The sequence below is a fragment of the Anser cygnoides genome, chromosome Z (genome assembly GCF_040182565.1).
Source record: "Anser cygnoides isolate HZ-2024a breed goose chromosome Z, Taihu_goose_T2T_genome, whole genome shotgun sequence".
Taxonomy (NCBI): domain Eukaryota; kingdom Metazoa; phylum Chordata; class Aves; order Anseriformes; family Anatidae; genus Anser; species Anser cygnoides.
The window spans coordinates 59,599,316-59,624,377 of NC_089912.1; the positions used below are offsets into that span (position 1 = coordinate 59,599,316).

At 40.3% G+C, this 25,062-nt stretch overlaps 1 protein-coding gene across 13 annotated transcripts in view; it reads right to left on the reverse strand.

Moving 5' to 3' along the window:
- The window catches only part of DYM (dymeclin), a 206,531-nt gene that overhangs the window by 111,843 nt on the left and 69,626 nt on the right, over positions 1–25,062 (reverse strand). For all 13 annotated transcript variants that reach the window (XM_048079759.2, XM_048079753.2, XM_048079754.2 and 10 more), the window contains 5 exons: positions 22,631–22,813; positions 20,183–20,361; positions 14,582–14,707; positions 2,629–2,742; positions 926–1,020 (listed from right to left, as the gene is read on the reverse strand). In XM_048079759.2, the coding sequence (XP_047935716.2) occupies positions 926–1,020; positions 2,629–2,742; positions 14,582–14,707; positions 20,183–20,361; positions 22,631–22,813 (697 nt within the window). The remainder of the gene's footprint in view (positions 1–925; positions 1,021–2,628; positions 2,743–14,581; positions 14,708–20,182; positions 20,362–22,630; positions 22,814–25,062) is intronic.

Consider the following 25,062-nt stretch of genomic DNA (forward strand, 5'->3'; position numbering starts at 1 on the left):
TTTGGCACACTGTCTGTACTTGACAAACACTGTAAAAGCTTATTCCAGATTGCATTAATAAGGACCTTCCTGATTTCCCTTGGAGCATGGAGCAGGGTTGGCTGCCAAGATGAGGATGCCTGAAGCGTGATTACCTGCCTTTACCAACTGGGCTGTAGCACACACAAAAATAACAAAAAGACCAACTTCGACATCTACTTCTCTAGCTATGGCCCTGTTTTAGAACCAGTGCCGATATTGCCTCTCTTCACCAAGAGGAGCTGTGGATGCCCATTCCTGGAGGTGTTCAGGACCAGGTTAGATGAGGCCCTGGACAACGTGTTCTAGTGGGTAGCATCCCTGCCCATGGGACTTGGAACTGAGTGGTTTTTAAGGTCCCTTCCAACCCGAGCCATTCTACGATTGACTGACTATTACTACACAAGCTAATATAGTTGATCACTTTAAAAGCATCAGTGTAGGGTTTATTGCCTATATTTGCAGCACCCCATCATAAAATAATCATTACATCTGACATAAGAAATAAATCTTTTGTCAAATGTGTAGGAAGAACTCAAGCAAGTTGAAAATCCAGTCTGCATAGTACTTGAGAGCCAACAGTGCATTTTTACAACATGATACATGACTAAAAATGCATAATTTACACAAATCCCTGAAAACCTTTCAGTTCAAAAGCAGCTACTGTGCTATTTTGTTATGAGAATCAAAAGTCAGAAATTTCTGAGATAGAGAAACTAATTATTTTTGTGCATTCAGGAAAGATCCAAGTAAAAAGAAAATCTTTTATTTTGGTATTATCTAGTTATTCAGATACCGTTTCAGCTATTTAGTTCATCATTATCTATTACAGCATATAAAATTCAAGTTCCTCTGCTGCTGAGTTTTACCAAGGATGAGAAGTCCATTTCAGAAGTTTTATATTTACCTGATGATCCTCTGAGCAGCATACTGATGAAGAGAGCGGAACTGCGCTGACATATTTGCTAAGGCAGCCAGACAATTTGTATGAAGGTATTTGTCCTGTCAGAAAGGAAGAGGAAAAAAAAACACATCAAACTTTTATATATTTATATACATATACACACACATATATATATATACACACACTGTCACCTATTGCAGGAAACCACTCAAAAGACCAGTATTTGTTGCTTTAAAGGATGAGGTCAAAAGCATATAGCAAAACTGTGAAGTGCATATACTTGGTGGTATTTTAAATATTTTTTCTTTAGATAATAAGGCTTATGAGTCATTTCACACAGATTTCAGAGTGTGTATGCATATACGCATATCTACATGTGTACATCTTCATATTTTAAGCAATATTAATTTACAAAAATATCATATATGTAGCATATTGAAAGAAATTCTCCTCCTTTCCATTTATCTCTCTCCATTTTGTTGTCTTTTCCTTAAGTTTTCTGTTTCGTAACTCATCTCCCTACTAATTGTCTCAAAACATTCCATATATATGGAAACTATTCCGTATGTATCTTACAGCTATTACAAGATACCTCATACTTCTGCTCCTCTTGTTACCATCCCTGAAACCATTTGACCAGAGAAGCACTTAAATGACGGCCCTATCAAATTCTAGGGTTTTCACAGAACCAAACTTCAGAGTCCACAGTCAGATGGAAATCTGCAGTACCGATTGATCTTGGCCGCAGACAAGTAAACATGGAATGGGCCATTGCTCAAAAGGGAAAAGAAGAATTAATCTTAAATCCATGTAATGACTTGTTATTACTAGTAATAGCAGGATTTTCAACATTATATTCAAATTTGGAAAGAAATGCAGTCATGTTCAGACGTTATTTTGAGTCATGAGGGTGACCAGCCTCTATGCATCAGTGTTCAATTATACCTATAAGGGATTTATTTTCCATTCTCAGATCTAAAATATACATTTAAACTTGAGCATAACAGATTCCATATCCTAGAAAGGTATGTCAAGATCTTATTTCTTCTAATTCTTGTGATCACAAAAGTGAAATCCTTAAGTTTTCCAATTTAAAATATATTTAAAACATTTTTTTCTACTTCATGTAAAAACTTCCGTGCATTTAACCGTTGAAAATATTTAAGAGTAGGCAATACCAAGCTTGCATGTTCAAGATAAAGTTTAGAATCACATGCATGAAAAATGCATAAAAGCAATCTGATCTGAAGCTGAAGCAGTTTTGCTCTGTGACAGCTTAGAAAGGTCTAACGACCCAGCCATCGTCCTACTTCATAAAAACACTAACAGCAAATAGACCTGGAATTTCCATTTCTCAGTGACTGAATAGAGGCAAAGAACCTATTAGGAATCATTTCATCTCATCAGCCAAAGGAACTTTTCCTTCTCATCTGAAGATGGGAATTCTGTACCTGAATTAAGGACTTTAGCAAATGTTATTCGACGAATTGAACAATAATACAGAAATTGTGTTGCAAGTTCAGAACCACATAATACTGTGCTTAATTAATATGACTGTTCTTCCCTTTTGCTTCCATCCTGTAGCTTGAGAAGCCAACTGGTTGCAACAGAACAAAGAAAAATCCCACACCCTGTCTGAAACTGGAATCACTCTGTTGAAGTTAGAAACCCACGCTGCGTACTAAAGCACTACACGTAACTCTTACCCTTGTCCGTGTCATGTTGTACTGGATGGTTCTTATCACAACTAGTATCAGGAGACTCCCAAGTGAGATCTCTGTTAAAACACGCTCAGCATACCAAGTGATATTTTTCAGTATCTGAAAAGAAGAAAAAAGTTCTTTAGTACCTAGGTCTGAATAAGAACATAGAAAGCTGTCCACTCTCACATTCCTTAAGATAGGCAAATTAACTTCAGCCTTAAATGTGACAAAACCTATTGCATTCTAAAGCAATAATTAAAAAAAAAATCCCTGCAATACTATCCTAGTCAATCTCATCAACTTTATTAGAAGTCATGTAAGCTAAGTGCAGAAAGACGATCAAATTTCACAATTCCTTAATTTCCATGCCCTGTGCCACCACTCTCCTATATTCTTTTTGATCTTACCCTTTACATTTCCGTCTCCAGTTCCACCCTAGCCATCTGCATAGGGTTTCCAATTCTCTCCCATTCTCCCTCATTACAAATTGGGCAAGAGGCAGCACATACAAGCTCTGACTGATTGGCAAGTGCACACATGCTGAAGGATGCAGAGCAGATCAACAGGTTAACATTTGACTTCACATCAAAAGCCTCCTCCTGCCATAGGTGAGGTCTCCCCTTAACCTAGCTGATGACCTTCTCTAATCTTTTAAGAGCTTTAGATCTTTTTATGCTCTTCATGATCAGGGAGAAGAAACTTAACCACTATTCCAGAGCTCATCGCAGGAAGAGAATCAACACATTTGTTCCTCCCAGAATTATCAGCAACCAACTGTACTGGGTTTATGTGGCAAGGTTTTGGTAGCAGGAGGGCTGCAGGTGTGGTCCCTGTGAGCAGCAGCTGCCCCATGTCAGATCAGAGCCAGCTCCAGCAAGCTCCAAAAGGACCCAATGCTGGCCAGTGCTGAGCTATGAGTGATGCTGGCTGGGCCTCTGGGAGAGCAGATTTAAGAAGGGAACATAAAACTGCTGTGCAATAGCAGCTGGGAGAGAGGGGTGAGAACTGAGAGAGAACCAGCCCTGCAGCCCCCAAGGTGAGTGCAGCAGGAGGGCAGGAGGTGCTCCAGGCTCACAGCAGCAGTTCCCCTGCGGCCTGGGGAGAGGCCCCTGGTGGAGCAGGCTGTCCCCCTGCAGCCCACGGGTCCCACACGGAGCAGATCTCCACGCTGCAGCCCGTGGAGGAGCCCCCGGTGGAGCAGGTGGATGTGGCCTGGAGGAGGCTGCGGCCCATGGAGAGCCCCCGCAGGAGCAGGCCCCGGGCCGGAGCTGCAGCCATGGAGAGGAGCCCCCGCAGGAGCAGGGGGGCTGGGGGGAGCTGCCACCCGTGGGGGACCCGTGCTGGAGCAGTTTGCTCCTGGGGGATGGATGGACCCCGCTGTACGGAGCCGTGTGGGAGCAGTTCTGGAAGAGCTGCAGCCTGTAAGCAGCCCCCGCAGGCTCATTTCGGGAAGGACGGCATCCCGTGGGAGGGACCCCACGGGGAGCAGGGGCAGAGAGGGACCGTGAGGGAGCGGCGGAGACGAAGCGTCAGGGACTGACCCCAGCCATCATTCCCCACAAAAAGGAGTAAACAAAAGTGTCCTAAAACCATGAAAATTCTGTATAAATTTAGGGTTATTCTGGGTCAAACCAAAGATTTGCTTAGCAAGGACTATTCCACACAAAGCTGTCATCCTGCATAGATTTTACCTTTGATATTTTAAGTATGTTTCACTGAAACTTCATGTATAATGAAAACTACAGACGTCTTAAAAATTTAAACCCTATCAACCTCACCAATCACCTCCATTAACTACTACTGTCAAAAAGTTATATGAAAACGTTTCTGACTGTATACCTTCTTCCCACCTCCTCTTTGGATGACGGAAAAGAACTGCTGCCTTGCATTTTACGTATTTCTGCTTTTAGAATTCCCTCTTCCTCCCACTGACTAATAAGCTTGCTCAGCAAAATCTCTACTTTCTGTGAGAGACAGGATGGAGACACAGTAACAAGTTTTCTGTAAGGAGAAATGGAGACCTGGGCAGCAAATGACTTGCAGAACATAAAAGGAAAGGTAATACTGGGAACTTGGTCAAGCTGCTGCTGGTTTTATACTATTTATGTCTTCTCTGAGATGAAGGGGCTTCACCCTTCATATACATTCATATATACTCCACTAGAAAGAATCACAGTTCTACTTGTGAAAAAGGTGTATCCACAAAACAAACGTAATTTGTATATATAATTTAGCGAAATTCTGAAAAAAAAATAAAAACAGCATTTGCACATAGTTTCAGAATCTAAACCCCTCATAATCACTAGGTTGTAAATCACTAAAAGAACATAGAACTAGCATCCTAGAAGTTTACCCCAAATTTTTAGTTTCCACAGCATTAAGTTTACCATTTGAAGTTCTGTATGCTATATATTTAAGGAGATTAGTCATTGTCATGCACAATGTTCAACTCATTTACAGATCACAACCCCTCCACATGGTTCTCTTCTACTACTTCTTAAGGTCTTAAACACTTTCTATTATGAGAACTTTAACGTCAAGACAGTATTTCCTAAAAATGCATGGTTTAGAAAAAAATTGTTAGGCCACATAAGGTGCATAACTTCCATTTTCATAATTTAGTGTGCTATGTCAGCCTTCATCCCTGCAAAAGCATACCGTGGAATTACTTACTGTACAGGTACTCTTTTCTGCCTCTTGTCCTCCTTATTTTGCCTCTGCCCCAGTTTACCACTAGCATGACTGAAATGCAGAGGAAGAGCAGGCCAAGTGCCCTTCCTTCAGCTACATAGACCTTTTCCCCTTTTCTGTGACCCACTTTTCTTGTTAATGGTCAATTTACCCACATTCTTATATCAAAGGCAGTATATAAAGTATGTACATATTTTTTCCTTTACCTGTGATACTGAAACAGGAGATCAAGAGTTAGTTTTACTAACTCAGCTTCTCCTGTTTAGCTCTGAGCCTGGATCTGTTCAAACCATTCTGAATTACAAATATTCAATTTGCATATGGCCAAATCACTATATTTTGACAAGGAACAGAAACACACACAGAGGTGTTTTACAGCTGGGACAAAGACAGGACATGCTTGAGCTTATAAACAGAAAATATTCTAGTATCTTTGAAACCCGTACCATCAGCCACTAAAGTTGGCTTTTGTTCCCCACAGCATTACACACACTGAACACATTTAAATACTAATTTGGTTTGTTTTATAACTATTACAGAAATTATGAATCATAGAACTGTATGTGAATGGGAAAGAAATGAGTTATCACATACTACTGCCAAAACAGGATCGGTCTTCAGAGCCTGTAGTGAAAATCTTTGTTTAGTCCTGTTGTAAATGACTTGAGCAATCAACCTTCCACTAGGTAGGTTATTCCACAACTTGCACATCCCAGTGCCAGCTTTTGTTCAACCTGGTTTTCAGTTTACCACCTTTGACAGTTTAACCCCACTACCATTTTCTGATACTCCACCATCATAACCACCTTTACTCCCTTAAGATTTGCATTTGGTAATTGGACAGGAAAGTTCTTCCATTTATTGTTATTTTGGGTCACCATGCAACAAAACCCTGAATTTTTATTTCTTTTAAAATTTCCAGTTGTTTTTCAAAAAGCATATGCTGCAGCTGTAGCCACAATATGACCTGCCATGAAATATCCTGATGTCTTTACCTACAGAAACCAAAATTGTAGCAACTCTTGAATCATCACCAAAAATTCTAGACAGACTCACAAGCTACAAGTATTTCTCTCTAGATCAATGATCAAGCTCTTTAATAAGCAACATAAACATAGTCGAAACTTAAGGTACTGTACTTAGTAACTTTTAAGGATACCTTATTCTTTATTTATTTATTCCCTTGTAATCAAAACTCAGAATTGGCAGATGACCTTATTTAACAGGGATTTTCCCTGTATTAATACATTCTTCTCTAAGAAACAATGCCATATTTACAATCCACTTCTTTATTAGAGGCTAAGGGACTAACTGACATAGCATGTAAAAATATTTCCAATAATAAATCTGAGTCCAAAAGGATACTAAGGATCCAGTGTATAACTTGACAATTATAATCACTCTCTGCATTAAAAACAAAACCAAAGAAAAACAAACCCTACAACTTGTGAACAGAGTTGGTTACTGATCATATTCTGTTATTCAAAAATAAAATTTGCACAGGTGAGATTAAAGCACAGTTTGAAGACATTTAAAAATATTAATTACACGATAATTTTCTTACAGGGGAATATGACTAGTCTATATAGGAGTCTTATAAGAATATTAAGTCACATTTTTCATTGCAGATGACAACAAAGCACATTTTTTTAAAGAGAAATTTTAAAGTTTTACTTATAAGTGATCACTTCAACAGGTAAGTTCTTGTTCCCCCTTTCTAATCATCTTCCTGATCTTTTTGTTCCTCTTCCATCAGTTTGCATTGGTATTGAATTTTCCCCATGCTCCCCATGGCTGGGTTTAGAGTATCGCTACTATAATCAGCCGACAGAACGCTGTTTATCAGTCCTTTCAAATGAGTTGCAGAAAGAAGTTTCATATTTCAAAATGGACGTATTTTACAACATGCATATTGCTGAATTTCTTTTCCAGTCAGCAGCCTTAATTTTTGCAGTAATTTAAACACACATACGTAGTGTATGCCTCCCACAAAGCCTTACAAACTAAGCAAATGATTTACGTCACAATCTGTAAAGCATGAAAGATGATCGGTACTATGTTTTTTTTTTTGAGGACCCAAGAGGCACTCAAACAACACAGTAATAAAAGTTATATTAGTACTGAGAATGGATAGTTTAAATGGCAATCGTTTTATATCACATACTCTCTGAAATACATACTCAAAAAACACACAGTTCCTGTAATGCTGCTTCTTTTTATACATCAACTTCTGCCCTTAGATCTCCAATGAGCATGACACAGGTTCTCTCTGCTTTAAAGGTTTCGTTTCACTATCATTTGGGACAAAGTCCTCCCTCCCTTCCACAAAGCAATCTCATCTATGCCTTTAAAAGCATTTTCATGATCTCCAAACACAGCACCAAGAAAGACCTATCCTATGAAGGCCAAATTTATAGCACAGTAACAACAGGGACCTTTAAGAAATGCATCCAACAGTTCATCTCACAGCCAACTTCTCAGCCATGACAGAACTGTATGTGGTTAATCGGAAACATTCAAAACAGTGGAATTCAAAGGAAAAAAGAAAAACAACAAAAACCCAACCACCTTTTTTAAAGGAAGCACCATTCTCCCCAAACTCCTCCTTTGGGGCAGAAAATTAGCCACCATCTTCACATACCTGAGCTGCAGCTGAAGCCCTTGAGCCACGTTGTGCTATGTGCCTGATTTGCCCTGGGGAACTGATGTTCTCAGTTAACGTCAGCTTTATGCCCCCCACAAGGCCCCAGCTGCTGAGGCCATTCACCCCGTGTCAGCGAAGCACTTGCTTTCGGAGTATGCCACGGCACAGCACCCAAAGTGTACTGCTGCAACAAGCACTCTGGGTCTTCCCAGCATTTGTCGTGTGAGTATTGCTGGCAAAACCATAGAATGGTTTGGGCTGGAAGGGACCTTAAAGCCCAACCAGTCCCAACCTGCTGCTACGTGAAGGGACAGCTCCTGCCGGCCCAGGCTGCCCAAACCCCATCCAGCCTGGCCTTGGGCACTGCCAGGAATGGGGCACCCACAGCTTCTTTGTGCCACTGGGTATTGTTTGACACAAGGCTCTGGGGATACTGCATTTCCCTAGGCAATGTGTAAGATCATACTGTTAGTAAAAATAAATATTCAAGACACATTCAATTACACACATTTTAGCAAAACTCTTATTCAACACATTAAGATGCAAACCCAAGTAGAAAAAAGAATCCTCTAGACCTTATTCTAGACAAGGATAATATTTTGTAAGTACTATCTTTAAAATTTTTGAGTTTTTTTTTTTTTAAATACACCTAGACTCTGTAAATTCCATGTGCACATACATTTCTTTCATTTACTTCCCACCTTTATTCTCACCCTAAATTTGTCTCTTGAACCTCTTTCACAGTACAAGAGACTTTCAAAATAGCGTCCTTATGATGATTAATCCAACTCTCCTACGTACTCTCTTCCCTACTGTGGCCTGTCCTAGCCACATTTTCTTTCCAATTTCTCCTATTTTTTGTCACATCAGGCTCTTTCTCCATAGGCTCATTTCTTCATTTCATCCGCACCAAGTCATGCGGCTTCGACCACTGCCAAGCAGCAACGAAAGCATCAGTGAGTGCAGTCCCATCCCACAGGAGCTGGAAGCAGCACTTGCGCAAGTTTCAGCCTGTCCCTACATATGCCAGGTGACACATGCGCGGTGTGCAGGGGAGCATACAGATAGTCCAGCTGGCTCTGGGAGCAGCAAAAAGAGAACATGCAATAACCACAGACATCAGGCTGCTGCTACCTGCTATGTGACTGCTGTGCAGCTGGAAACAGACTGCTCCGCTCCACCCGGAGACTCGTAAGTTGGTCAAGTTCAGTCAGATTGTCAGCAGCACAAAGCACAAAGGTCACCTGCCAAATTTCAAATTCCTAATGCAAAACATGAAATTGCCCAAGTGTGCTCAAGAACATACTTATAGTTACAGCCATGGACAACACATATCTTGCTCTAATCTCACTCCAGCCAACAGTGGCCAACAGTTCTGACCAAAACTTTAAAAAAAAAAAAGCAACTGTAAAAATGTCATTCACTGGAAAACATTAATTAAAGTTTCAAGTCCAGAAAATGTAGAATGATGGAAAGATTTAATAATATAACATCTTCCAAATGATGGAAGATTTAATAAAGGCCGTGTTACCGATCCCAGCTATCTATCACTGGTTGTGAGTTCAGAGCACCGAACTGTGCTCAGCTCTGATTCTGGATGCGTTTGGTACCCTACTGAAGAGCCCACCCAAACAGCTCCAGCAACTTAGTGATGTCAAACCAAGAAGTGTTGAGACGCTCAGATGTATAAAATCAAGTAAAAGGGCTGGAAGGCATGGCTTATGAGGAGAGGCTGAGGACACCTGGGTTGGCCAGTTTGGAGAAGAAGAGGCCCCGAAGCAACCTCACTGCTCCCTGAGGAGGGAAGTTCAGAGGCAAACTCCAGCCTCTGCTCCCTGACGGCAGGGCGCAGGGATGGCACTGAGCTGCGCCGGGGGAGACTTGGATGGGACGGGAGGAAACACCTCCTCACCGTGAGGGGGTCAGACACTGGCACAGGCTTCCTGGAGAGGTGCTGGATGCCCCAAACCCGTCGTGTTCAGATGGCATTTGGACAATGCCCTCATCAATGCACTGTCGCTGCTGGCTGGCCCTGAAGCAGTCAGGCCACTGGACTGGATGATCTTTGTAGGCCCCTTCTAACTGAACTACTCTAATTCTAAGCCTCTTGCTCCTGACTGCAAGAGGTATGACTCTGAGTGGAGGTATCGACATGAATTTCTTGAAAGACGTGGGGACAGAAAGCAGCTTCTGCAACCGTGGTAATGAAGTAAGAGGTGGACTGCAAACATCATGCTTATTTAGCACAGAAGCCAGCTGCAGCCAGCAGCTGCAGGACTGGCAGCTTTGCAGCATTGCTCCCATCCCCAACTCCTCTCCCGATCCACTTGGACCTGAAGCAAATTTTGTGTGACCTATTTTTCACAAAAAGATAAAGAGAACCAGCTGATATCCATGGAGTAGTATTGCTTAGCAACTCCGGAAGTCAGGAAATTCACCTATTTTAAAGCAGATAGAGAAAACAAAACCCACAAATACTGCAAAGCTTAAACTGCACTAAGGGTGATAATCACACATACAAACAGCTAACATAATTCAAACTACATTTGTAAAGATACCCACCAAAAGTCTAAGTATATATTCACTACATAACTGCAACAGCTTAAACAGTGACAGCTTTTGCTTTCCTGGTCTCACTGAAGAAAAATATTAATATGTGAACAGCTAGTTGCCAGTAGGCTTGGATCAAAAAAAAAAACAGTATTTTTTTTTTGCACAGAAAACTTCAGAGTTTTCACAATCTGTTTTAATGCCAACATAAGAAAAAATAAATTAATATCGTTTGACCTCTACCCCCCAAGAAACACTTCATAGTCATTCAAGATTCATCCAAGAAAAGCCCAATTCTCTGGAAAGACCTACGTTGAAATCCAACCTGTCAGGCTGAGAAACTTAACTGTGGGTTTTTCCCATACCTCACGGATGCTTGGCCGCCTGGAGACCTACTGCAGACCTCTCTGGTGAACAGCTCCAGATCCATCTTGGAGCTACGCAGCTTTTCAGAGAAGATCAATCTTTTCAGATAAAACTACATCAGTGAGTTACCATTTCTGAGACAACCCCATCTTGAAATAGTCCACTACTCTTTAAGGAAAAAAAATAATTAAAAAAATCAAAATAAAAAAGCTACACACCAGTCTGTCACTTCTACCCCATATGTCCCCTTCTGAAGAAAGCAAATGAGAAGCATTTCATTTTAATCTCCTATTTTAAAACAAACAACAGCAAAACCCACCCAACAAAAACAACTGGCTTGGGGTTTTAGAGCCACGAAGTGTGAAACTATTTTGAATTTCAAAGTTATCTACATGGAATCAGTGCCACAGTTGGAATAACTTCATTTGTTTGCAGTCAGCATCGAAAAGGGAAAAAGGAAAAACAGAAAAGTCAAACCTGAGGTGGTCTTGCAATAAAAAAGAAAACAGTATTTGATTAAGGACCCTTTTTAACAGCAGGCTCGTGGACACCTGTAGCTCAGCATGCAGAAAATTCAGACACAAAGAACTGGAACTGAATTCTGTATGTACCAAGTGCTGAGATTCTCAGTTTCCCATAACTTTGCTTATGAGATACTTCTTAACACAATAAAAGTGAACACACTTAAATTGTGATTTACAGTTTATTGGTATTTACTACGGCATAAAGTACTATAGTGGTGCTATAGGTTACTGCCACTTAAAGTATTGTACAAAGTTATTTTGACATCCAATCTCATTTTATTTATGGTTTCATAAATCAGGAAAGAAAAATCACCAATACTTGTGCCCTTTGGGGAATTCTTGCATTTACTAGTTTACCCTTTTATTATTAGTGAAAGAAACTGAGCTCTACATGGTTACAGGGACCTAACTGCATTAAGCCAATTGCGGGAACAGGACCTATGGTTTTGATCATATTTTCCAGGCAGTTAAGACCACATTCATTTTAAACAAGAATGCTTCAGCAGTCAAAGAGTTTGTGGTTTCCTGAGCTCTTTACCAGTCAGTATAATCACAAGATTTATAAAACTGAGCTTACTAAAATTAATCTTAAAAATCAATAAATAAATGTGGGTGAAATACCACAAAGGAAAATAGCCCATAAATGGACCGTACAGTCATGCTTCTTATAAGGACGTTACACAGAATATACAGCAGCAGAGAGAAAAACAGGTTGACCTAAAATACATTAAATTCTTTTTTCTTCATACTTTACTCAAGTGATGGAAAAAAAAAATCTGCTGTATTTGTTAAAATTTGGTAAGTTTCTGCAGTGAACAAGAGCTCATTCTAGTTGTGCAGCTGACGCTGGATGTTTACATTTGACAAAAATACATTTACGTTTTCCCAACTCCGTTCATACTATTTTGCTTCCCTATAATACCCTCTCAGACTTTAGGACATGTGGAGTTAATATGTGGGAAAGTTTAAGGCATTAGTTACGTTACACTCTACTTTTTGAACAGCAACTTGGTCATTCATACCTGGAAACATGCCTCTAAATCATTCAAAAGCATAGGTGAGGAGAATCAACGCATCAGTATGATTTTGTATCTTTTTTTTTTTGTTTTGTTTTTACAGGCAAAGTGAGGCACAATGCCTCTTCCCCATCCTGGGATCTGTGGGATCCCACTACCAATACATCTGTTTGCCAACAGTACCCGAGTTAAGATGCAATGCTCACATTTGTCTTTTGATATCCATATCCCTCTGTAGAGTTCAGAAATGCCACCGATCAAGAAAGTAACTTTTAAAAAGTATAACAGAATGTATTTTTTTCTATAAATAAAGGAATCATGGAGAGTTTTTAATCACAGTCATCAGCTCTCTTATCTGTATCACATTTTATTTAGGTGACTCTCAGAGTATACCACGGAAATTTTGAATGAGGGGAGACAGTCACGGTGACAAAAAAGCTCACATACACAGGCTTGCAGACTCTGGTACCTCTCAGCCACCTCTCACTACCTAGCCAAGAGCAAAAATAGCTAAATCCTGGCCACACAGCACTACTACCAAATGGATGCTTCTCACCAGGCACTATGGAGTGAGCAGTAGGGAGGAACAGCCACAGAATAAAAGAGACAGTCAGTGAAAGTCATAGGTAAAAGTAAAAGAAAGATTAAATTGAGAAGAAAATGGAAGAAGCAAAAGCAGGGCTGAGAAAATCAGTATAGGGTAAAGGGAACCAGATATTTTTGTAATTAAAATGCAAGTAGTAAAATAACATCCATATTACACAGAAAACACTACAACTATATTGGCAGGGTTAGTGGTGATGGCAAGAATAAACTGGACAAGGAAACTTAATTTATGTTTTCATTCCACAGCTGGATCCTCATTAACAATGTTAGAGAAATCTTCCACTTTTACTTATCCAGTAAGGAACTTTTTGAAAGACCGTGTGTAAACCCTTTAAAATGAATGAACAATGTGGAAAGAGATTATGGAGGAAAGGAGTGAAACTTGTGTGTAGTACCCTAAACCCTCAACAAGCTCAAATGATGAGAGAAGGTAGATGACCTTGTGACATGGAACTTGCACATACATATCACACACATGCACGTATGGTGCATATGTAGAGGTTCAAGGCATATGAGCATGAGGCAGAAGAAAGTCTTCAGGAAAATTTTTCAGTCATCTGCATGCTTACCGTAAACGCTCTTTCTAAAAGTTGCTTCCTAAAAGGTACTCCCAGGGAATTCGATATTAAGTATCATCTCTTCTTACTTTCCACATACAGAGCTATACAAATATATATATATACAGAAAATAATCTGAGATTTCAGAGAGTAAATATTGTTAAGGCTTGACCATTTGGCACCAAGAAAAAATGCCAATTCACTCCAAAACAGGCTGGAAATTTACCTGGGAGAAAAGTTTTATTTAGATACCTGGACACTTGCTTCCTGCTTTTTGCATGTCAATAATTTTAAATAAACCCAAAAGACAGTTTCCACCTCCTAGACAGGAACGTAAATAAAATTAGTGCAGACATCTGTGTCATCTTAGATTTAGAAGCTAGGGAACTAGAATATTATCACCCATTATTATCTCCAGCACAGATGGTCAAGGCCCATCAAAGCTAGTCAAAATTTGGATCATATTATATGGACAACAAAATAGATATTAATCTAGCAGAAAGACAGAAAAGAAATGCCAAGTAAGGAAGCAACGTTTAGTCTGGAAAATAGATTTCCAACTAAAAACTCCTTTTGGCTGCATCAAACTGGTTAAGGAAATTTTTTAGAGAGAAATATTTTTTTTCTGTTTTTCTCTCCCTTCTACCCCCTCCATTTTCTCACTCCACATCTTTGAGACAGCCTGCTTGGCTATCACTATGCTATCACTATGCTAACCTGCGACAGGAAACACGGAAAAAGAGAGAAAACGAGGTATATGCAGCATCTCCTTTGCGAAACGGAGCAGGAGCACGTTGCTTCACATCAGTAAGGAATGTTCTGAAAAGACTAACTGTTGTTTATTAGTCCTTAAAAAAGAAATACATACATGTCATCAAATCTGGATGAACACACGCAACCCCTAAACACTGTCTGCCGAGAAAAAGAGATATACAGATGCACCTTTGTAAATAAAGATTTAAGCAGTTCTTAGGTCTGAAGAATTATTTACTAAAACTCACCACTTCATGAATGGATCGGTTGAAGCCATCATCCTCTGTAAGGATTAGCAAAATTATAAGAGCCATGTAAACATGGTGTGAATTCCTTTCTTCAACGTGATACAGAATCTCAAGAATTGGCAGAACCTTTAGGGAAGGAAAAACGTGTGTATTAGTTTAGTCTTTCAAATACCTCAGACAATAAACAGAGGAGACTCTAAACCTCCCATGTATCACCCTGCCCTTAACAATAACGTAGCAATTTCTCCCTCTTGAAATAACCACCCCTAAGTGGTGACGTAGAGAGTTCAAACACCTTCCATCTGTTTTATTCTGTCTCCACAAGAGTGTCTAAACAAATTCTTTCTTGTGGTGAGACGTGGAATTTCAATTCCTAATAAATGAGATTTCCAGCCATACTAGTTACTGTAGGCTCTGAAAGCTTTAGTTCCCTCCTAGACTATGGGAAAATAAAATTATTAAACAAGATTCTCAGCAGTTCAGACAGGAAAACAATTGTTTCTAACCATTTCTGCTAGCACAGGCCTGGTCTGAAATGACTTTCCTCATGAAATACAGCCAGGCACATTAAAGTCGAGGTGCACAGGGTCATTTTAAGACCTGAAATTCAGATCCCATTTTGGTGTGTGGAGCTAATCCCAGAAAAGAACCAGTTTGGGTTGGGTTAAGACTAGAAAAGGCCTGTTTTTCCAATTCTAGACAATACGCAGCCAAAGAGAACTGACATTACGACGAGAGTTCAGCCCAAGGTCTTGCAACATTTCCACCAGGATGAACAGCTTAAGCCAAAGTCTTGCAACAATAATGAAAACGAGATTTCATTGCAACTGCAAGCATACCTGAATGCTAGTCTAAAGTTAATCCAGATGCAAACATTGTCCTCTTACCAACTGAAAATGAGCTTTCCACTGGCTCGGTACAACGTGGCTTCCCCACGCTGCAGGAATAGGCCTAAATCACAGAACACCCTGGAAAAAGGAACTTGAGAAAACTCCTAATTCCAAGATAGGGAATGAGATGCAGAATTCATTCCAAGAAGATTCTAGACACCTAAAGACTTCGCTGTTTTTCAAAACAAGTCATGTGAAACCTATTCTGGTGACAGGCCAGGACTCCAAGTGGTGCATGAGCCTCTGAAATTACCAGAATGTTCTGTTACAATCAACAAGTCCCAAAGCAGTTGGAACATATTAAACACACGACAGTTTCTATTAAAACCTACGAGACCGAGGTAAGTGCTGCAGGCCACGAAGCCTTTTGACAGATGCTTTAGCCAGGGTCAAGACAATACCACAGCAGAAGCGGAGGGAAAAAAAATATTTACACATTGCTAACTTCCTCCCTTCACGTTTTCAAAGGATCCTTCCCAAACATCTCTCTTCAGTTAAAACTGGAGGCGATATTTTTGTGTTTTGTGAATATAGGTCTTGAGACGAACGCAAAGACAGCGTGTCCCTAGAGCATGTGCTTGGCGTGTGGCAGAAACACACATTCCTTTCCTTGGGTGGGGGAGATGGGAGACAAACATCACTGCATTAGCCCATCGCTCCCACTATCTCCAACTGAAATATTTATACCATATGTAGCTTTGCGTTCCATAAGCTCAACACCATTTCCAAGTGCAAGCATGATGGTGAGCTGCACAGAGGAGGAAACAATATAAGACTACTCAAGAAGCGCATTTACAACTTGCCTTCACAGGGAGAAAAACGAAAGCCTCTGCGGAGGTAAGCAGTGGAACACCTTCTTAGACAGCTCTAAAATAATCCTCCGTTCATTTTTACACTGAATAGACTGCCTCACGCAGTACATTCCTTTCCACCGCTCTTTCAGGCTTCCCTCACCCATCCTACCTACGGGACCAAACTGAAGGAGGCAAATGGCAAATTCTCCGTGCCATGTCCAGGTGGAAACCAAATCAACGCATACAGTTTCTACGTTCCTCCTCCTCCAGGCACTTCTTCCTTCGTATACTGACTGCTGAGGTACACATTCCTTTAGGACAAGCAGTGCCGGTCAAAAGCTATTCAGCAAACCACCATTTAAATAAAAAAGAGTTAGGACGCGAGACTGAATTAGAGTTTTAGTTGCATTAAAATTCATCAAGAATTGTAACCAAAATGCACTTCCACGTTTTTATGTTATACGTGGACATTATAACTTTTATATCTATCTTCTTACACACTGGCATGGGTTAGCCACGTACTGGGAAGACCCTGCATTAGTCATGCTTGATGCAACATACTCACTCTTGTGGCTAACAGAAAACTTCCCTAGCCCATTTTTCCAAACAGATGAGGGCTACATCCAGGAACATTCATGCAAATAAGTGTTTATCTTTTTTTTTTTTCCTTTTTTTTTATTTTTTTATTTTTTAAAGAAAAACTACAGTGATGCAACTCTATTCAAAAAGCCTTGGCATACCCTGATCTTCTGAATGTGCAGCCACACCCTCCAATGAATGATTTCTGAATGAAACTGCAAGAAAAAAAGCATACAATAACCACTTCTATTTGTACCGCGGGCCCTTTTGTTCAGAGCCATTAAAGTATCATTATTGGATTATTATTAACACTCCTTCTCCAGGAGGAGCTTTTAACCAGTAAGGTATAGCCACCATTAAAAAATTACTTTTAAATCCCCAAAACATGGGGCAGGTAAAAACAGACTTTGTAAACTGCAGGTGCTGTGTTCAGTCAAGAGGTCAGGAACAGTTTCCCAAGCAAAAAGTTTTAAAATAGCTTTTCTTTAGTATACAATGAAACACAACACCGGTGCCTCGCTTAAACAAATTTATGCCACTGGAAAAAAAAAATAAATGATGTACCATCAGTTAATGTCATCATCTTATGCATTATTTCAATCCAGTTGTGTTAAGCAACAGTAAAACGTATAGGTCAGCAGCCAAAGCAAGACATATTTAATAGGAATAGCTTGTTTCTTACGAGTAGATATTCCCCTGGCACTGCATGTGTAAACTGCTCCTACAAACAGGAAAAGGCTCAACATTTTCCCATCCACAAACCATGACACTAAGCTTATGAAAAAATGCCTTAATTGGCCCCTATTTCACCAGTCCCACCACTTCCTGGAGAATCTTCGCAAGCACGTTTAATTTCGTAGCCAAATTCCGGACATGAACATCCCTAATAGCATCAGACATTTAAACCAAGTGTTTTATGAAATTATACAAAGTGACTTGCTATAAGCTATGGGAGACATATCCTATTCATTCTACCAGACTGCTATTACAAGAAAAAAGGCTGCTATAAGAAAAAAAAAAAAAGATACGTTGCATTATCAATGATAAAGCAAGAAAACAAAGGTATCTACATGCCAATGACAGAGGTGGATTTATACGCAAGTCAGGATGCAAGCAGAAACAATCTATTATAACATTTAACAAAAACACCCTGAATCAATTTACAAATTAAACTGAAGTTACAAAAGAGCAAATAAAGCTCAAAAAAAAAAAAAAAAAACCACCCTAGGAAATGCCGAAGAACATCTGCTAGCGATGCTTCCTGGGCACCAAACCCAGAACGTATAGAAAACCCCCAAACAATCAAACAAACAAACAAAAAAAACGGGACAATAAACGTTGTAATGTGTTGAATGAAAGGAAAAAGGAACAACCTCCAGAACCCCTACAATAAGGTGAGAGCTCAGCTGAATGCCGACCTGCTCTCGTACGTCACAGCCCCTTTTACTTCACTCAGCTGGCACTGTATGAAGAGCCCACTAACTTACGCTTGATCAAGCCACGTACCTCCGAAACACGTCATCCGCCCTCAGTTCAAAGAAATCCTCCGAAAGCACTGCTTTGGCAGCCATTTCCTCCTCCGAATTAATGACCTTAACTGTTTTGCTCCTGTATCTCTAAGCTGTGGGATTCTCAACTTGCTGGCTTTAGTTCTCAGCACGCCTCTCAGCAAGGTGAGAGTCCTTTCCGTTCAAAGTTAGCTTTCTAAGCTTCCCACGGTAAGCCTTCACATCTTTTTAATTTTAAAGCACAAAAAAAAAAAAAATATATATATATATACACATATATACACATTTCTATACACTCTTTCCATTTTTTTTTTTTTTTTAACTGCAGGGTTGTAATGGTACGAGACCATGATTTCTTTGCCCAGGAACCTCCCCAGCCCCAATCCCTTTTGCGTCTGGCTCAGCCCATGTAATAAAGCAATTGAAACCGCTCCTCTCAATTGCCTGCTACAGCTCGTCCTTACTAGTCCACTGAAAAAAAAAATAAAAAAATAAAAATACCAGGTTGTAAAAGATGGCAGCGGTGTGTCAGTAACAAGAAGCACCAGGCTGCACGAAGAGCAACGTGAAGGCTAGGATAGCCACGAGACAGAGCAGACAGCTTCACGTTTCTGTAGGAAAACCCAAGCGTGCCGCTGACATTTCAGTTATGCTTTTCTCAGCTTTCATAGCTGTCGCCAGAAAGTAAAGCGTTTAATATTGACAGTAATTTTCCACGGTTTTCTGATTTTTTTTTTTTTTTTGATGGGGGGGAGGAAAGGTAACTGATCGAATCTCGCACATTGCCGAGCATCTGAGTACCTGCATCTTGAGCTGTTTTAACACACACACCTCGTGCTGCTTCTGGGAGCTTTATAATATATCAAATACCACGCTTACAAAGCAGTGCACAGACCTAACCTTTGCCTCTCTAGAGCAAATTGATATGTTTAGCAGCTGTGAAACCTGACGTGCTACATTCAACAGCCGAGAGAATTAAATATGATGATTTGTTGACAGAATTCATACAAAATGACTCAACTCCACCCCTAGATAATCTGCAGACTACACAGGAGTTCAGTTTTGAATCATCAATTCGGTATCAACCGTCCTGCCTGAGTTTGCCAACAGTGGTGTCTATCAACTCTGATTTTTAGCAATACATCTGCTAGAACTTGGATTAAGACCAAACGCATTCCGTATCTGCCATCAAACAGGCATGGGATCTAATTATCTGGCAGGATTTCACGTATTAAAATGGAAAAGGTCCTCTATTCTGTTCCCAATTCCCCTAGACAGCCATTATCTTATTAAAGGAATGCTATTTAATAAGTAAGGTTTGTTCCAGTGGTTTGCGACATCACTAAACATGGCAGGGAGCAGAAGCTAATTTATAACCTACAAAAAACTGTAGCAGGTGTCTGCTGTATTGGCTATTAGCCACAATCCTATTTAAAGCAGCCAAAAGGTCGCTACAGTTGCATTTTCATAAAACCTACCAAGTAGGCCTTGAGTTTCAGATTCAGGTCAACCCTGGAAGCCATTTGTATGCTTAGAGGTCAGCACAGTTGACCTGGGTCAGACTAATGGTGGCACTGAGAAAGAGGCAAGACAGCTTAGCCTTATCGTTATTATTTTTTATATTATTTTTTACTTCGGTCACCTGTTTATTGCAATACTTCTGAGATGGCCTAATGGAGTGAGCCAGGAGGGGTAAGCAATCCAGAACCAGCGCTGCCACGGCATCCTATCGCCCCCACAATAAAACGGGGGACACTGGCAGCTGATGACACCCAAGCTTCCAGGACCAACGCCTCGCAAGGAGTGCAGGGCAAGGAGAACGATACTTACAAGATTTTCTATGTCCGTTCGTGCCAACACATATGTCCGTACGTTGCCATTTTGATGCAGAAGCATGTATAAAAGCAGAGTCGCTTGATCAGATTTCTGCTGCTCACACAAAGCCGTGTACAAACTGTTAAAATTTATCTGGAAAGCGTGCGGATTGGATGACGAAAAAGCACTGCTATCTGAAATAAAGAAATCAAAAATAATTGTTAGCAAATATATTTACCATGCAGGTCACCGGTAACCTGTTAGTTCTATAAAATCCTCTGGGTGGAATATTTCGTACAGATACCAGAGCGAGGAGGAAACAAAAGCCACCCTTACCACTGATGGTCATAACCCTATGGGCTAATTACAATAATTTAAAACACCCTGTAGCATAGTTTACCACCACCTAAACTAACATTAGATTGTTCATATTCACAATATAATTCGGGGCAGAGCTGTAAGTGAGAACAAAACGGTTTTCTGCTTTTCACAAGTAGCTTTACCAGCTTCGACAACGACTTCCATCAACACGCACCTCTAACATCCAGAAATTTCCAGAGGAAATGGAAAAAACAAGTCTGACAGTCAATGCACTCATACAGCATGTCAGAAAGCCAGATTCATGTCCTTACTCGGCCTCCCGATCTCCCCAAGACAGAGATTTCGCCTTTGCTTTCTTCACAAAACACCTTTGAGAGTGAAAAGTTTTGTTCCAGGGCGGAAGAGCTCAACTCTCAAGAACCTTCGCAGAAATTTGTTTAAAACCTGCTCCTGTCCAGCTCTACTCAGAAACACTCGGCCAAAACATGCATCTTCTGCGATGACACATGAAGTGGGACGAGTCTGCCTTTTTGGGCTGATTTATGCCAGCATCTTGGCAACTGGATACAAAGGCTATCTTTTCTGAGCACATAAACAAGCTAAGCATATGGAAAAGCTACAGCAATTTCGTGGCAGGAGGATATTTTGGGAACAATAGCAGTTTGGGTACTCAAGCATTCGACAAGTCTGGACTTAAAACTTGCAGTATTTCTATAAACAAGACATCCGAAGTTGAAGGATTTAACTAAAATTCCCTAGTTTCTGCAGCGACAGACTACAGATTTCTGAATTGTTTATTGCTTCTTAAAAATGCATTCATTTGGGAAAGTTCTGCTGTAGAAAACTGTGTGACAACACTACTGCTCCCGAACAGCCATTTGTGGACAGAGTAGATTTTTAGGAGACGAAGAAGGGGGAAAAAGAGATGCCAATTTCAAAACCTGCTTTTTTACAACCATTTCTATAACCGACTAGTATTACGATAGCCAGCAACTATTGCACGTCGTCTGAACCTTCTTTTTACACCAAGCCTGAAAGACCTGTCAGATATCACACCATGGAAAACACCGAGAAGCATGAACACTGCCTACACCCCCTGAAGTGTGGGTGTCCCACCTCCCCTTTCTTTTCAGTGCATACTCTCGGCAAAGCTTTCTAAATAGCTTCCAACTCGGGGAAGTATGTGGCACTTGCCACTTATTTTGACAAAGTGCCCGCCCCCTCTGGAAGGGGAAAGCAATTTTTAAATCATAAAAGTATGTTTTCAATGAAACAAACCACTAGTTATTGATGACACTGAACAAAGTTAACCAAAAGAAAATATTCGTATAAGTTTTCAGACGTTTGGGTTAAATAAAAAAGCAACACCCTTGATCAAAAATTTAATCTCAGTTGCCAGTAAAAAATATCCAGTAGGTCAAAGGGGCACGTTAGGACTAAGAATTCTTCTTATGTGAACAATTCTACATCCTAATAACTTGAAAAAAAAAAATCGTATGTAAAGGTGAATGAATTTAGGGCTCAATCTGCTTAAAACTCAATGGTTGAAGTGAACAACTCAGAGATATTTATATGGCTTCACAAGTCACCATGCAGTGGCTGAGCTCTGTCTTTGACCTGACAAACATCCTGGAACCAACCTTCTCAAAAACCTGGCAGGCGCTATAACGAGTCTGAAACTTTCTGTACAGAAGCCTCATAGAAGTGTTTACATTTCACCAATTTCTCTTCAGACTTGAAGTACAAGAAGTGAGCAACACAATTAGAAATTCAACTGCGTATCTCAGTTCTAAGGGACGTGACGCCAGCTAACCAGAATTTCTCCAAGTGCTGTAGAGTTTTAGGAGACTCCTCCAGACTCTCGGATAACTGGCCTACTTATGAGTCAGCTTTGTGTCTTCTGAAATTATGAAGCTTCCTTGAATTCATCAAGTCTGAAGGAAAGAGCATCCTCCTTACTCTACCCCTTCAATTAAGCTTCAGCAGCTGGGCAACTCCACCTCAAAAATCCCAGAGGAAAACGTAGCATTACATTTGCTTGCTAGACAGAAAATAAATTTTGTAAGGGGAATCTCCAAGTAGTTACAGCAACTTAATGCTACTTTTTCATCACTTCATGCTTAGAAGTAAGAACATACAAACCTTGGGTGTTCTTGAAGGACATAATAGCTTGCCTGTAGGGGTTCGGTGTATCCGGAGCATCAGTCAGATTAGCTAAGACCAGGAGAAGCAACAGACTCTGATTAGCTAGAGGGGAGCACTGCTCCAGCTGCGGCGTTGGTTTACTCCCCACTCCACCTAACGTGAAGACTGTCCACAGGCCAGCTGCAGAGAAAAAGGCAAAAGGGATAAACAACGTTATGCGTGTTCAAGTTTTAACGAACAAACCCCCCCTTAGAGAGAAATATCTGACACACAGGTTCATGGAAGAATTAAAAAACGCTTCGCCCCTGTACCATGAGAACAAGTCCTGGCTACCCGATTTCTCAAAATGAAAATTTCACAGCACTGGCCGCAGAGAGGCAGGAATTGAAAGATCATTGAAAATTTCAATGGAAAGACTATTGGAAGTTCAAGAAAATTAAGTCACAGGAAGACGTGAAAAGGCGCGCAGAAGAGACGTGAAACAGGAGTGTGTATTTGAATGGGTGAACCTTAAACACAAAGCAGCCCCTGGCTGAAGGATTCACGTAGCACCCCTGAAAATGCAAATATACTGAGAGGAAAAGGAGCTTGTACATTGCCCCTTTAATAAAAATGGCTTGCTGTGTTATGCAGCATTTTTCTGATGTATTCTAATTTTAATAACCTCAGCATTTTAGGCACGAGACAGTAACAAATACTAACACTGCTTAAAAGAGAACATCCAGATCGAGTCCTTTGTGCTTATCTCACAACTGCAGCGATACACAACGGATACATGTGCAGCTCAACAATACACATCTAACAAAGCCCCAAAGCTCCGTTTATTTTATACCTGCAAACGTTTATAAGGTACGAAGATGCAAATAGCTAATTATTCCATACCAGCTCAGTTATTTGCTTAATAACTACAGTAAAAATGTGTGTTAAACCCCCCCCCCCTTTATCTAGATGAATATATATGGTACATACACAGCTCCAGTATTAAGGCTGCACCTGAAGGCAGCTCATTTAATCTCTCATTGTTGTACCGTTTAAACTTTGATGTTTGAGCCCAAAATGCATGTAATTCACGAGGCTGAATTACACAGGGGAAAAGAAGAGAAGCACCAAAACTGAAGTAGCAATGCTGCAGACAAGGGGGGAAAAAAAAAATAATCAGGGAAAAGCACAGAATTATCCCCCATGACTGTGGTCGTACACGATAAATTCAACTTCAACCAGGGCTCCTACCTTCATCAGGTCTGGGCTCCTGGGACATTCCCTTGTGATAAGGAGCAGCCCCTCTCAGACACATTGGATTAAATTTATCACCAAACGCCCGCTTAACGCGTTTCTTGGAATTTTATGGCAGGTTCGGATCATTTCATCAAATAAGTAGAGCCTTACTGAGTCAAAGTCTTTAAGTACACAGCTCAACAACAGGAAATAATCTCGACTTGAAAATTCTTATTTTTCATTCATGTCAAAAGTCAAAATTAATTATAACGTACTTTCTTACAGAAAGAAAAATTAAAGCGGTTGAGTTTCCAATCTCCTGCTCTTCCAGATTCAAGTTGCACAGGACAAAAACTTGTAAGCTATTTGAATGGAAAACATAAAAGAACTTCAAGTGCTCTTAGCCCTACAAAATTTCAAAACAGCCAAATATTTTTTTCTCAAATACAATTATATAGTCAGATTTTGTAATAAACCAACACCCCCTTCACCAACACAGTTGCAAGGCAATTACTGTCATGTCAAAGACAAAGGAACTAATGCTATTCACTGTTAAGCAGCTTGGAGGACTTCTTATAATAAAAAGCACTATAATTAGAGCCTTCTCTTAAAAATTTCATGTTGCTTTAATAGCCCTTTATGACCACGTTTTTGTTCTATTGTCCTCAAATCAGAAGGAGGCCAAACAAAAATGTTGACCATAAAGTTCGCTTTTCAACTCGTGATTTCTCCAGATATGTAACATGCGAAGCAATTCATGAAGAGATCAAAAACAAACCAAAAAACCCTATATATTTACCATATATTTATCATCGTCATTTGTTAAATGAATTCAAATTTAGCACACTTCTTCTCCAAGTTTTGTATAACTCTCAACTAAGCCAGCTTTTCAGTTTTCCACTGCCCCACCCTTCTGTGGTTGGCATCTGCCATTACTACACCTTTCCTCAATATTTAGGAAAAGAGGGAGACGGCCAAAGCACTGACAAGTAAGCTGAATCTTCCACCAGGGAGAATGAGGTCATTATGACCGAGAGGGATCTGCACGTTGATATATGACCCAAGTCACCTCTTGAAGTTCTGTCTCTTGCTGGCAAGTGCAGCCCTCCAGAAAATCAATCCCATGCTAAGCCGCATTTCGGTTCCAAAATGCGACGTCAGATTAGGTGCTACGTGTTGGTTGGAGTACCCAGTTCTACTCAACTTAAGACATT